Source organism: Sphaeramia orbicularis, chromosome 7 (genome assembly GCF_902148855.1).
Source record: "Sphaeramia orbicularis chromosome 7, fSphaOr1.1, whole genome shotgun sequence".
Classification (NCBI taxonomy): domain Eukaryota; kingdom Metazoa; phylum Chordata; class Actinopteri; order Kurtiformes; family Apogonidae; genus Sphaeramia; species Sphaeramia orbicularis.
The window spans coordinates 17611516-17626948 of record NC_043963.1 but is presented as its reverse complement, the minus strand read 5'-3'; the positions used below and the strand labels follow the sequence as shown (position 1 = coordinate 17626948).

At 34.9% G+C, this 15433-nt stretch overlaps 1 protein-coding gene and 1 long non-coding RNA gene across 2 annotated transcripts in view; both read left to right on the top strand.

Moving 5' to 3' along the window:
- rgs19 (regulator of G protein signaling 19) overlaps window positions 1-10280 on the top strand; it is a 102427-nt gene extending 92147 nt beyond the window's left edge. The window contains 1 exon segment of the mRNA XM_030138556.1: window positions 9975-10280. Coding sequence (XP_029994416.1) covers window positions 9975-10163 — 189 coding nt within the window. The 3' untranslated portion in view covers window positions 10164-10280.
- Window positions 10281-11387: 1107 nt separating this feature from the next.
- On the top strand, window positions 11388-12834 carry LOC115422307 (uncharacterized). Its single transcript, XR_003935826.1, has 2 exons — window positions 11388-11581; window positions 12643-12834. It is a non-coding gene; the product is annotated as an uncharacterized LOC115422307 (long non-coding RNA).
- Window positions 12835-15433: the final 2599 nt, after the last annotated feature.

Genomic DNA, 15433 nt, shown 5'->3' with positions numbered 1-15433 from the left:
ATTCCACACAAAATATGAATCCACGTAATACTGTAGGAGCTGGGATAAAAGTTATATGAATAAATACAATTGCCATGTTTGTTTTTTAGCAAAAAATAAGCAGTTTAAGACATTTGGACAATAATATATTAATTTTTAACATTATAAACCATTGTAAAAAGAAAAAAAAAAAAAAACATAAAAAAAAACCCCACTGTGGATATCACTTTGCATTGCAACTCAGTAACAGAACGTAATAGAAATGTATATGTTATAGTCAGTAACAACATTTAACGATTCAGTAAGTATTTAATAATAGTGTTTTAACTGTGGTAACCTCCAACAGAGGCATAAATTAGTACAAATAAGAAAATGACAAGAAAAGGGAACATTCAGCAAAAAATATGAATTCACAGTATACTGTAGGAGCTGGGATAAAAGTTTTTAAATAAATGCAATTGCCATGTTTGTTTGTTTTTTTTGGGGTGTTTTTTTTAGCAAATTTGTCGGGTCGTAATTATAGAAAAAAATCAAGAAAAGGCACTTTAAGACATTTGGACAATAATATATTCATGTTTACCATTTTAAACCATAGATATATTTTACACCACAAAAACTAAGATTTAAAAAAACACTGCGGATATCACTTTGCATTGCAACTCAGTAATAGAAGGTAGTAGAAATATATATGTTACAGTCAGCAAACACATTTAAAGACTCACTAAGTATTTAATAATAATGTTTTAACTATGGTAACTGCCTAATAAGTTCCAACAGTGGCATAAATTAGTACAAATAACAAGAAAAATGACAAGAAAAGAGAACATTCTGCAAAAAAATATAAATCCACATAATACCGTAGGAGCTGGGATAGAAGTTGTTAAATAAATACAATTGCCAGGTTTGCTTTTTAGCACACAAAAAAAGGCAGTTTAAGACATTTGGACAATAATATATTAATGTTCACCATTATAAACTATTGTAAATAAATAAATAAATAAATAAACTGTGAATATCACTTTGTTTTGCAACTCAGTAACAGAAGGTAACAGAAATGTATATGTTGTAGTCAGCAAACACATTTAAAGATCCACTAAGTGTTTAATAATAATGTTTTAACTATGTTAACTGCCTAATAAGTTCCAACAGTGGCATAAATTAGTACAAATAACAAGAAAAATGACAAGAAAAGAGAACATTCTGCAAAAAATATGAATCCACATAATACTGTAGGAGCTGGGATAGAAGTTGTTAAATAAATACAATTGCCAGGTTTGCTTTTTAGCACACAAAAAAAGGCAGTTTAAGACATTTGGACAATAATATATTAATGTTCACCATTATAAACTATTGTAAATAAATAAATAAATGAATAAACTGTGAATATCACTTTGTTTTGCAACTCAGTAACAGAAGGTAACAGAAATGTATATGTTGTAGTCAGCAAACACATTTAAAGATCCACTAAGTGTTTAATAATAATGTTTTAACTATGTTAACTGCCTAATAAGTTCCAACAGTGGCATAAATTAGTACAAATAACAGGAAAAATGACAAGAAAAGAGAACATTCCGCAAAAAATATGAATCCACACAATAGTGTAGGAGCTGAGGTATAAGTTGTTGAATAAATACAATTGCTGTGTTTGTTTGTTTTGTTTTTAGCAAATTTGTCGGGTCGTAATTATAGAAAAATCAAGAAAAAGCACTTTAAGACATTTGGACAATAATATATTCATGTTTACCATTTTAAAAAATAGATATATTTTACACCACAAAAACTAAGATTGTAAAAAAAAAAAAAAAAAAAAAAAAGAAAAAGTGGATATCACTTTACATTGCAACTCAGTAATGGAAGGTAACAGAAATGTATCTGTCATAGTCAGCAAACACATTTAAAGATTCGCTAAGTATTTAATAATAATGTTTTATCTATGGTAACTGCCTAATAAGTTCCAACAGGGGCAGAAAATAGTACCAATAACAAGAAAAATGACAAGAAAAGGGAACATTCAGAGCTGCTATTAATGCTACATGTTTTTTTTTTATTGCAGGATTATTTTTTGTGATAAATCCCAACCACAACAACACTGTAAGACAAAAAGCAACAAACAAAACTAGCTAAAATAACAGAAGCCATGCCACCAGAGTTATTGGTATTAATGTGAAGTTTGTACTAAAGGAAATCATTTATATAATTTAATCTAGTATAAGAATAAGTTGCCAGTTGAAGTCCAGATCTTTCTTCAAGCTCCCTCTGGATAACAATGCATTGACTGTATAAGACTGAGAACAGCTGACTCACTGACTGTTTGACCTTTGACCTGTAGAGTGAACCTCAGAGTAGATTTTCATGTGTAATCTATGTCTGCTATTTTTACTGCCTATGTTTGTGTAACTGCTCTTTATTTAGTCTGAACACCGGAGACTGCACATGTCGCATTCTATTACCGCTGTGTGTGTCTTTAAACACATGTACAGTGTGTTTGTATCTGCGTCTGTGTGTGTACAGTGTGTGTGTGTGTGTTTTTGTATGATTATGTGTATATATCAGGGATTAAAGTTCTCCGTCACCACGATGGATTTCCGTCAAATGTAAAAATTGAGGGGAAAAAAAGTCATATTGAAGTAACTTCCCCACGTGTTTCACATAGTCCAGTCAGCACCGCGATCCTGTCCTGAATCTGCAGGTGTTTAACACAGGCACAGGCACAGGGGGCTGACAGGTTTAACAGTGATGATAATAAGATGACTTCTTTATTTTTATGTTGGGAGGAGAGATTGATGACTATTTATGTTTGGAAGGAAACGCTGCTCATTCTGTGCCTCAGAAATACATGGACAAGTTCAGCTTTACTGAAGTTCAGCCTCCAGACGCTAACTTTAGTTTAGTGCTAACAAGTAGCTTTCATTATGAAAGAACCACAGCGAAAAGGGAAGAAGACAGAACTGATCGACATGTACCTTCATGTTTGGGTTCATAGCTTATCTCCTCTTGCCGGTATATGACTAGAGTGTGTGTTTGTGTGTATGTGCCCTTCCCGTGTGTGTGGCTGTGCGCGCTGCTGCCTTACGCGGTTACGCGCCCGACTGCGTAAGTGCTTTATTTGGACCTGTTTAGCATCTTATTTCTATCTGTGTGGTACAGTACAAAGATAAAACTGAATGAATGAGTAACACCCTTGGTATTTGCAAAGCCACTGTATTTTAAATACCCTCAGAGAGGATCTGTAACAGAATATATAAATATATATAAATATAAAAGCAGAAAAAATAAAAGATTAGTTGGTTAGGGTTACACTTACACAGACATTTTCCCCAAAATTCATGTGCTGTTGGAGTTGGATGGAGTTGGTGGATGTTTTAGGAGTTCCTAAATTGTTAAATAAAAAGTTTTTCACTCATTTTTTGCAGTAAGGTTTTCTTCTAGTTATTTTCACTTGCTTCAAAGGTTTTCATACCCTTTAAAATTAACCACAGAGCACCAAAATTGACCTGAAGCTTTAAAAATTTTCTGGGGGAGGACCCCCAGACCCCCCACCAATACCACTCATGACATTTTTTTCTATCCATGTTACTAATCTTCTACACCTGTACACTCTCCCATTCAGTGTGTTTTACAGTATTGCCAAATTTGACTATATAAACTTGTACGCTATAGTAGTATTGTATTGCATCATTTTTAATAGTGGCCAATGATTTTGACCAAAAGAAAATTTTCAGTCGGATGAAAAATTTTTGCTTTAATCCCTGGTATATATGTACAGTTTGGATGGTAAGACTAACCAATTTGTACTGATGCATCAGCATAAAAGTGTGTTGGATACTTTATACTTTGAAATGGAATTGAGATGCATCATTTCCAATCCTGTTTTTATTATTTAGAAATGTGATCAATAATAATACCATCCCAGAACTGCAGGGGATTTAGTCACAGTGTCACAACATGGACATAGATGCATATAACACACAACAGGACAAAGTGAACGATAAAGATAACAAGTGGTTCCAGGTACAACAAACCCCGCCCCTCACATGTATTATAACTTATTTTGGCATCGATCCAGCTGATGTCATCATGTCCATGTGTGTGCTGATGTCAGCATATCAACTGCCTCTATATATGTGCCAAGTCTGAAGTAAATTGAAACAAAATTGATGTTTTTATAGACGTGAAATTTTGCCCATTGTAAGTAAATGGAAGAAAAAAAGATTTTAAAAGATTCATAAAAAATTTGATCTGTGACCTACTTTTCCCAAAATGTAATGACATGTATTCTGGGTCATTGGCAATCTATAAACCCAATTTGGTATGAATTCATGTGTTAGTTTTGCTGCTACAGACATGTGAAATTTTGCCCATTATAAGTAAATGGAGAAAAAAAGGTTTTTAAAAATTCATACTTTTTTTTTTACTTCAACCTACTGTTCCCAAAATGTAATGAGATCTATTCTGGGTCACTGGCAATCTACAAACCCAACAGAGGACCGAGGGGTGAGAAAACTGGAGAAAACACCTATGTAAAGATATGATTTTATATCAAAAATCTGAGTATAGTTTTAATTTATTACAAGTTTAATTTTATATACCTAATATTTAGAACCAATATTCACTTTTAAAGTCTTTGAAAAGGTTCGTTAAGCATCTTTGTGTTATTTGTGCAAGAAATTATATACATTTTTCAAATCAGATTTTATATTTTTTGTATGTTTTTTGACCTTTTATGTTGATATGGTATGTTAAAGTGAAAAAATAATAGGCAGATGAAATAGATGAAGTTGTGCTGAAAAACAAGATACCAAACATGGATATAGTAAACATTTCTTTATATAGTATATAAAGGCAAAATCAAAAATACTCAAAAATGGAGAAAATAGGCTCAGATCCCTAAGGGTTCAAGTCTTTGAAAAGGTTTGTTAAGCATCTTTGCGTTATTTATGCAATAAATTATTTACATTTTTCAGATCTGATTTTATATTTTTTCAATCAATCAATCAATCAATCAATCAATCTTTATTTATATAGCACTTTTCATACACTGAGGATGTACCACAAAGTGGTTTACATATAACTTTTTTGTGTTACATATAATTATTTTGTGTGTTTTTTGGCATTTAATGTTGATATAGTAGGTTAAAATGAAAAAATAATAGGCAGATGAGATAGATGAAGATACCAAGCATGGGTTTAATAAACATTTCTTTATATTGTCTATAAAGACAAAATCAAAAATACTCAAAAATGGCCCAAATAGGCTCAGACCCCCAAGGTTAAAGTCTTTGAAAAGGGTCATTAAGCATCTTTGTGTTATTTATGCAATAAATTATATACATTTTTCAAACCGGATTTTGTATTTTTGTATGGTTTTTTGTCCTTTTGTGTTGATATTGTAGGTTAAAGTGAAAAAATAATAGATGAAATAGATGAAGATACCAAACATGGGTATAATAAACATTTCTTTACATTGCCTAAGACGACAAAATCAAAAATACTTAATATTAGCCCAAATAGGCTCAGATTCCTAAGGGTTAAGTCTTTGAAAAGGGTCATTAAGCATCTTTGTGTTATTTATGCAATAAATTATATACATTTTTCAAACCGGATTATATATTTTTGTATAATTTTTGTCCTTTTGTGTTGATATAGTAGGTTAAAGTGAAAAAATAATAGACAGATGAAATAGACGAAGATACCAAACATGGGTATAATAAACATTTCTTTGTATTGTATATAAAGGCAAAATCAAAAGTACTCAAAAACAGCCAGAATAGGCTCAGACCCCTAAGGGTTAAAATTGAAACCCAGATGTTCACCTTCTCAAACATTCAGATCCAGCTCTCATTTACAGTCAGATTCCTCTTGTGTCTCTAAACTCTGTCTGCCATCTCCTCTGTTTCTATGTGCACTGTTATCTACAAATGTGTGGTAGGAATGTTACAATTCACAGATTTCTATCAATGTATTGGCTTAAAAGTTCAAGATGCGAGGGCCGCAACTGAAAAAGTGTGCAGCGGTTACAACTTAGGATCAGTTCTGTTCGTACGTACCATTTTATGTAAGTGTGTACAGTGGACTGTGTTTGTTGTGCAGTTTTTTCTGTACGAGTGCAGCGAGTACAGTGTGTTTGGAGTGCACTTTTATCTGTGTGTGTGTGTGTGTGTGTGCGTGCAGTGTGTATAGTGTGTTTACAGGAAGCTATAAATTGCAGCTCTCATCACCTTCTGGCAGTGGAGGCTTTTTTTAGACACACACACACACACACACACCTACACACACACACACACAGTAAAATACAGACGTGTGAGTTTGGCAGAGAAGATGCATGCCAGACTGTCTGTCTACATCTCTGACCTTGGTAGGATGCTTATCTCTCGAGTGTGTGTGTGTGTGTGTGTGTGTGTGTGTGTGTGTGTGTGTGTGTGTGTGTGTAAATAAGAGCAGAGTGAAAACATAAGAGAAAGCTTGTCGTTCTATAAATATCTGCTGCTGCTCTGGCTGCAGGGCCACTCTTGAGTGTGAGTGTAGTTATGCCACTGTGTTAAACAACAAAACTACTGAACATTTACCAAAGAAGTTCAAACTTTAACCTACGGTGCATTAACCAGTGTTGGGCTAATTACTTTAAAAAAGTAATTAATTATAGTTACTTTCTCAAAAAGTAATTGAATTAGTAACAGAATTACTCTTTCATAAATGTAATTAGTTACCAGGGAAAGTAATTATGTTACTTTTTCGAAAAACCTTCAAATATGTTAAAGGAAAGTGATTGGGTCCACCAGGGCCCGGCTTTTCCAGCCCATGAATGCAGTCTTGTAGTGTCACTGGAAAGGCCTCAGGTGAAAGAATTCCTCCCCCCTGGTGGATTATCTGTGTATTGCATGTATCTAATTGTATACATCAAGTTTTTCAAGAAAAAAAATATCACATTGATCATGTCGACGGCTTCAAAACTTATGTATCAAATATGACACGTTTGGCCTTATAGGGTTAATAGTAATAATATTGTTACTATGGTAACCCTATTATAATAAAATGCTTATATCAGTGCAGTGTTGATTAGATTAATATCAGAGTGAATGCCCTGATAATGATAAATATAAATGAGTGTAGTTATGCCACTGTTTTAAACAACAAAACTACTGAACATTTACAAAGTAAGTTCAAACTTTAACCTACGGTGCATTAACCAGTGTTGGGCAAATTACTTTTAAAAAGTAATTAATTATAGTTACTAGTTACTTTCTCAAAAAGTAACTGAATTAGTAACAGAATTACTCTTTCATAAATATAATTAGTTACCGGGGAAAGTAATTGTGTCACTTTTTTGAAAAACCTTCAAATATGTAAAAGGAAACTGATTGGGTCCACCAGGGTCCACCAGGGCCCGGCTTTTCCAGCCCATGAATGCAGTCTTGTAGTGTCACTGGACAGGCTTCTGGTGAAAGAATTCCTCCCCCTGGTGGATTATCTGTGTATTGCATGTATCTAATTGTATACATCAAGTTTTTCAAGAAAAAAAAAAAATTACACTGATCATGTAGACGGCTTCAAAACTTATGTATCAAATATGATACATGTGGCGTTATAGGGTTAATAGTAATAATATGTTACTATGGTAAACCCTATTATAATAAATTTCACGTGCCGTAACAACCGTACCTGGCGTGAAACCAAAACTGAAGCTTAACTTTGGATGTGTGACTTGTGGCTTCTACGGCTCTCTTTTACGCTGGAGCTTACACAAAATTTCACAGCTTCTAACCTATACCCACTGGGCCCTCTGGAAATGCTGGGCCGATGAATTTGTCATGTTTACCCCCCCCTTAACGGCACCCCAGGTTCAACTGGACTGGTTTTCTTTGAGAAAATTTTTAATCTCTCATCTAATGCACTTCATTAGTTCTGATTCAGATGTTTTTTAGGAACAAATCCCCCAGTCCAAAGGGGATAAAGGGTGGTCTAGTGTTCTACAAGTAGGACGAAAACCACATTTGGCCCATGAATTAGATGTATGACTATTAGCTGGACTTGAGTACCTTGGCATATACCTTCCCTGGGAGGCTGGGAAAAGTGACCCCCCCTGTTGTTGGAACCCTTTGACCATCCTCCTTAAAAAGGGAACAACCTCTACAGCCCCACAACAACCATTAGCTTTGAAGAGCTTTTGGGATGGAACTACCAAACAGTTACTTGATTTTTATACCTCAGGGACCTCAGCCCAGTGATGGTCAAAGTAGGAGTTGAAGATCTCCTGGACAGAATAAACAGTCAGACACTCCCAACTCAACAGTACACACTGACCCGCTGACAGCTGCTTTCTTCACTAAGTGTTCAAGACATACCATGCCACTGAGTCGATCATCAGTCTACATCCTGTGGTACCCACATGTACTTATGGTGTTGATTATGGGCCAACTGGGAACACTGCGGAATACCCAGTGGGAGTACTTCTAGCCAAACTACAACTATCTAGCTAATATCTCTCAATGTCCCACATCAGTTTGGATCCACTAGAAAGGTTAGATTCCATGGTTCTGGAGATAGTTTCAGCAGTCAGGGACTGGACAGACAAGGACCCCACCTCTTGCAGTGATCCACATTACACTTGACCCCTGTGGTGTCTCCTTAGATAGAGGTCCCACTGGAGCATGGTTTCATGTTTTTGTTCAGGTGGACTATTGCAAGGCCCAACTGGTGGCCCAACTACCAGGCCACTGACAAGGAAACTCAGTTAAGTTCAGGTCCTACATGTGCCATTGTAAAGTCAGTCTCTTTCTGAATGATAATCCGTGCGTTTCCATGACCATTTTTATTCCTGGTTTAATCTGAATAATTGTTAGATCCTATTTAAGATGCCCATGTAAACACCTTATTCCGATTGAAAAAGAATAGTTCGGATTAAATTTAAACCCGAATAAAGTCACTGTTTAATCCCCTTTTAATTCCGAACTAAATTATTCCTGGGACATCTAAACCCTTTATTCCCGTTGGACTTTATTCCTTCCATTCTGCGCATGCTCGTTGTCTTGTCATGTCACAATAATGCACACATTCTGTGCTGGCGGAAGAATATGCAATGCAGTCTAGTCAACCCAAACCGTTCCAGTGGGCTATTCTGATGGGATCTACCAGCCTGGAAAACCCTGAAGGAAGAGTTCATCATCTGTTTTTTTTTTTTATTCATTCATTTGTCATGCACTAATGAGTTCGATAAGTGGGCAAATCAGTTTGCACTGCAGTGCACCGATTGACTTGTTCTCACAGCCCTTCCGTTAGCTTAGCTTCGCCTGGGTTAGCATAATGGCTTCATTCCTCTGGTCAGATGTAGCCAGGATTTTATAGGTGATCTGTAGTATTTTATGAGTGATTTTGTGAAATTCAGTTCTGTCTAATCATTCCTTTAGTCCGCTGGGGTCAATATGATCACAAATTGAGGCTCAAATCATGGCGATGTGACTTACTGCAGTAATAAAATCTTGGGAATAAAAACTAATGCAAACTAAAACAGTAAAGCAAAGCTAATTTAGTGGCATGCATCCCTTCCAACAAAAAGATTTTCCAACTTCCGTCAACACAACAGTCCCAAGATTGTATGAGTGCAGTAAGTCATGGATCTAAAGAAATAATTGGGGAGAATCGTATTTCAGAAAATAACTTACAAAAGACAACAAATCACCTCTAAAAAAACTGGCTATGTGTGACCATGGAAATGCAGTGACTATGCTAAGCTAAGCTAACAGAAGGACTGCGAGAACAAGGCAACGTGAGCACTGCAGCGCAAACCCTTTAGCTCACTTATCTACCTCATTAATACCTCATGTAAACCTTTATTCGGGTTTAACATTTCCATGTAAACAGAAGAGAAAATATTTAAGTTCCGAATTAATTTCTTCTGGAAAAATAAATCGGATTTAAAAAACATCATGTAACTGTACCCACTGAAACTTTAACTTACTTTAAAATGAACCATGACATATATTCTGTTTCCTCTGCAGGTGAGTCTGGATGCCCGGGTGCGAGAGGTGATCAACAAGAAGATGCAGGACCCGACGCCTCACACATTTGAAGATGCCCAGCTGCAGATCTACACACTGATGCACAGGGACTCCTACCCACGATTCCTCTCCTCCAGCATCTACAAGACCCTTGTCCACGGCGGTTCACGCACCTCCTCCGAGTCCTAGTCCCACACTGCCTCCACCTCCTCTGAATTCTAGTCCCACACTGCACCCACCTCCTCCAATTTCTAGTCCCACACTGCCTCCACCTCCTCCGAATTCTAGTTCCACACTGCACCCACCTCCTCCAAGTTCTAGTCCCACACTGCCTCCACCTCCTCCGAATTCTAGTCCCACACTGCCTCCACCTCCTCTGAATTCTAGTCCCACACTGCACCCACCTCCTCCGACTCCTAGTCCCACACTGCCTCCACCTCCTCCGAGTCCAGTTTGACTAATCCAGACTTTTCTTCTATAGATCCAATATTCACTAAGATTTTCCTTCTCTAATCACTTTTTCCCTCCCTCATCCATCTGATCTTTTCTTATTTTTTCGTTTCTCTCACTTCTGGTTCATCTTGTTCTCTTTACATCAAACGCCACAAAAGTATGACATAGACTTCCAAAGTTAAATTATTGAAATCTAAATAGATTAATAGCTCCAATTACCATGTTTGTTTGTTTGTTTTTTTAGCAAATTTGTCGGGCAGTAATTATGGAAAAAATAAGAAAAAGCAATTTAAAATTTAAGACATTTGGGCAATTATATGTTCTTGTTCACCATTTTACACCATAGAAACTTTATACTACAAAAAAAATTACCAAGATTATAAAAAACTAAATCCTGTAGTTAGCACTTTTCATAGCAGCTCAGTAATAATAAGGTAATATAAATTTATGAAACAGGTCAGAAAAGACAATTAAAGATTTAGAAGTGTTAACCCTGTAAAACCTGAACCATTAAATCATTGACAGAAAATTCCAGTTCTTTGAAACTGGAGCCTTTATTGGTCCTTTTGAACAACCAAAAAATAAAGTTTTTTCAGATATCAATTTCCATGTATGAGTTTCAATTTTGTATCATATTTAATACATCAGGTCTCAATGTACAAATATTATTATTTTTGAACAAACAAAAACATAATATAACACAAACATGTCTAACAAATTGGTAATTCCTTTTCAAAATTGCCAAAGTTCTGCCTTCTTCATCATTAATGACAATCTTGTAGTGTCACTGGAAAGGCCTCTGGTGAACGAATTCCTCCCCCTGGTGGATTATCTGTGTATTGCATGTATCTAATTGTATACATCAGGATTTTCAAGAAAAAAAAAAATATTACACTGATCATGTAGAGGGCTTCAAAACTCATGTATCAAATATGATACGTTTGGCGTTACAGGGTTAATAGTAATAATATTGTTACTATGGTAACCCTATTATAATAAAATGCTTATATCAGTGCAGCGTTGATTAGATTACTATCAGAGTGAATGCCCTGATAATGATAAATATCAGTAGTAATACCTTGAAAATAAGATCAAATGTATTGGAAATCAACACTGTCGATGCATCTATACTTCTTTTCCAATAATTCACCTTTGTTTAACCCTTTCATGTATGAATTATGAGAACCTCAGCTGAGATTTTATTCCTGAGTGTTTTTATTCCTCTTTAGGCATGAAAAAACAATGCGATTGAATTTTTTTATTGAACCTATTTTTTATGAAGGTACATTTTTTTCTTTATTGCTCTAACCATAAAAAATATTTTGAATCAAAAAATTGCAATAAAAAAAAAAAACACAAAACTTCTCAATCAAAGGAAAAAAGTGTTGAATGCAAAAAAAATATTTAAGATCCAAAAAATTGCATTTGAACACTTTTTTTCTTTGAAAATCTTTTTTTTATTTTTTGAGTGAAGTGAATTTTTTTTTTTTTTTTGATTCAAATATTTGTTTTTGGTTTGTACTTGTAGCATACTAAATGTACTGTGGTTCATTCCCCTACTAGAAAACAAAGTCAAAGCAATTTTGGGTGATTTAACTGGTAAAATATTCAATAAAATAATCTGAAATATAATTAAAAGTAACAAAATAAGATGAATGCAAAAAATATTTAAGATCCAAAAAAAATTGCATTTGAACACTTTTTAACTTTGAGTAGGTTTTTTTTTTTTTTTCTTGAAGTGAATTGTTTTTAAATTGTAATTTTTCTTTTAATTGAAAAAAAATTATCATTATTTTGGTTAAAGCAATAAAGAAACAAATCTACCTTCATAATTTTTCATGGAGTTCTAAAAATGTCCACTCTGCTGGACACCGTGTGTTTAATTTTTGAAGCAAAGAATGCAAATACCAGAAAGTGATATACTGTGTGAAAACTATAAAATCAAAACGTTTTTATGCAGCTAATCTGATGTTTTCTCACATTTTATCATTTTCCCAATGTTTATTAGCAACTGATTTACACTCAAACATGTCACTATAGATCAGGTTTATCAAAAACAGCAAAGTTACAGTGATGGTATGAATGTCAGTGTTTGGGATGGTGCATAAGTGTCCACTGTGTCGGCTGATATGGAACTAAAACAACAAAACCCATGAATATACAAGAGAACAGATGGAGAAGAACTGTCCACTGGAGTGCCCACTATGCATGAAAGGGTTAAAGGTAAAAATGTGCAAATTATGCCTGAAATTGTACTGGATCCAATGGATCAAGTGCTAAACCTTCTATTTCACGCCAATAAGCACTTTGTTGTTATATTGTTATTACTGAGCTGTAATGTAACTAGAGTTTGAGTGATATATGGTGTAAACACTAAATATCTGTTTTCCACATCTGATGGACTTTAAAAAACAGTCCAGACATTAGGGACATAAATTAGCAAACCTGGTACTAGTATTGGTAGATGTTATTGATGAATTGTTACCAGACTGTATTCAAGCTAAACAAACCTGTGCGCTCTGATTCGCACTGTAACGAACACAGTTTCAGTATTATTTTGTCGCCAAACTGTACAGAGTGGGGAAGCAAAATTTACAATGAACATTTAGTTGTTTTTTTCTCAGCAGGCACTACGTCAATTGTTTTGAAACCAAACATATATTGATGTCATAATCATACCTAACACTACTATCCATACCTTTTCACAAACTTTTGCCCATATGAGTAATCAGGAAAGCAAACGTCAAAGAGTGTGTGATTTGCTGAATGCACTCGTCACACCAAAGGAGATTTCAAAAATAGTTGGAGTGTCCATAAAGACTGTTTATAATGGAAAGAAGAGAATGACTATGAGCAAAAATATTACGAGAAAGTCTGGAAGTGGAGGAAGCAACAAAAAAACGTACCAAAGCTTTTATTAAAGCTCTCAAATCCAAAATTCTAAAGGATCCAACCAAATCCATGAGAAAAATGGCAATTGAACTTGAGGTAGACAACAAGAGTGTTAGAAATGCAGTAAAATATGATTTGAAGTTAAAATCTTACACAAGAACACCAAAACACTTGTTGACAACAGCAACAAATCCAACTTTAGCAATTTTTGGGAATCATGTTTGTGGCCGCCTTCTAGCCCAGATCTAAACCCTCTGGATTCTGCTATTTGGGGCGTTTTAGAACATGCTACCAATAGAACATCACACAGCAATGTCGACTTTCTTAAAGATACTATTAAAGAAGAATGGGAGAAATTGTCACCTGAATATTTGAGGAACACTTGCACAAGTTTCAGGAAGTGTGTGAAGGCAGTTATTGAGAAAGAAGGAGGACACATAGAATAAAAACATTTTCTATTATGTCAATTTCTTGTGGCAAATAAATTCTCATGACTTTTCAATAAACTAATTGGTCATACACTGTCTTTCAATCCCTGCCTCAAAATATTGTACATTTTGCTTTCCCCACCCTGTATTCTGGATTAAAAAAAAAAACAAAAACCTTAAAGATCACATTTAAAACAGTCTCCTAGACGGTGTTACTGTGACCATAATATGCACTGAGTTAAAAATGTAAACTTTAATATCGTTTACTGATTAGAAAAAGGCTCTACTGATGAATTCACTGCCATTATTTCTGTCTTGTTTTCCTTCTTTACCTTTCTCTTTTTCCTTTCAAATAATCCACCAGAACTGTATTTAATTTAGGCCCTTTTCCTCTTTTTGCACCTGTTTTTTTTTTTTAATTTTCTAACTCAACTAAGCTGTCTGGGTGTTTGTTTGTGTGGAAATTGTCATTTTTGGGGGAAATTTGAATGCATTTCAATGGGATTACACAGATTCCCATTTACCGATTTGCCCTCGTCCTCCACCTCCACCTCCACCCCTTCGATCCCGTTCTAGAGCCAGTTTAAAGTGGACTGACTCCACTCACATCCTCGCCTTATTTCTCATGGTATCAGGACTTAAGGACAGAAAAAGAGAACCACTCATTCTGTGTCATCTTCTTTGTTTTCTTCTTTTTCAACTGGAAAACACATGGTGCTCTTGCATTTTTGTTGGTTTCTTTCACCCCTCTGGTTTGCTGGATCAATCATTTCAACCCTGCGATAAAACCCGTGGACAAATGGATGGATGTCACTTCCTTCCGACTACTGATTTACAAACAGACATCTATTTTTTAAGAAAGACTCTATATGGAACATTGAATTCTATTGAACTTTTGGTTTGTTTTTGCTTTTGTTTCTCCCACTCTCTCCACTTCCTGGAGTGTTTCAAAAAAAAAAAAAAAAAAAAGAAGAGGAGGATTCCTCTGAGACTGTACTGATATCCACCCAACAACAACAAAAAACAACAACAACACACTGCAATAAAACACAGGAGTTGAGCAAAACAACACACACACATACACACTGTTTGTGTCACTATACTTAATAAGGACTTTCATGAACATCCAGTAAAATCTGAAACATTCTGGAATAGTTCGAGACATTTTGAAGTTAAAAATATGACCAAAGTTTAACATTTTTGGTCCCATATGAGAATCAGTGATTTGTCTAAATTAATAACAGTACCAGATGTTTATTTAGCTCACATGGAGGTTATTGGAATTTTCTGTTTTTAATACTAATGATTAAACTCAATTTTTCGAAGAGGGGCTTTTATTAATGAGTCTGGGTACAAAAGAAGGTAAAAAAGACTCTTAATGGGAGTAAAGAAAGGAGAAATCCATGCACTCTAGTGGGGAAAATAAAGTTAACACAAGACAGGAAACATGAAAAAGGCTTTATTTACATGGATAACTCCCCTCCACCTGACAACTGAATGACCTGTTAAAAGAAAAACACTCATCTTTGGCTTTAACCCTCCAATAACCGGGTGCGCCTTTTAGGCACACTTTGCACTTCTTTTTAAAAAACGTCATATTATTTTTCACAATTTAAATAAGGTTAGAATTCAAAAGTTGTTCATTTTTGCATTATCTTTAAAATTGTGGCCACCAACTCAAATTTG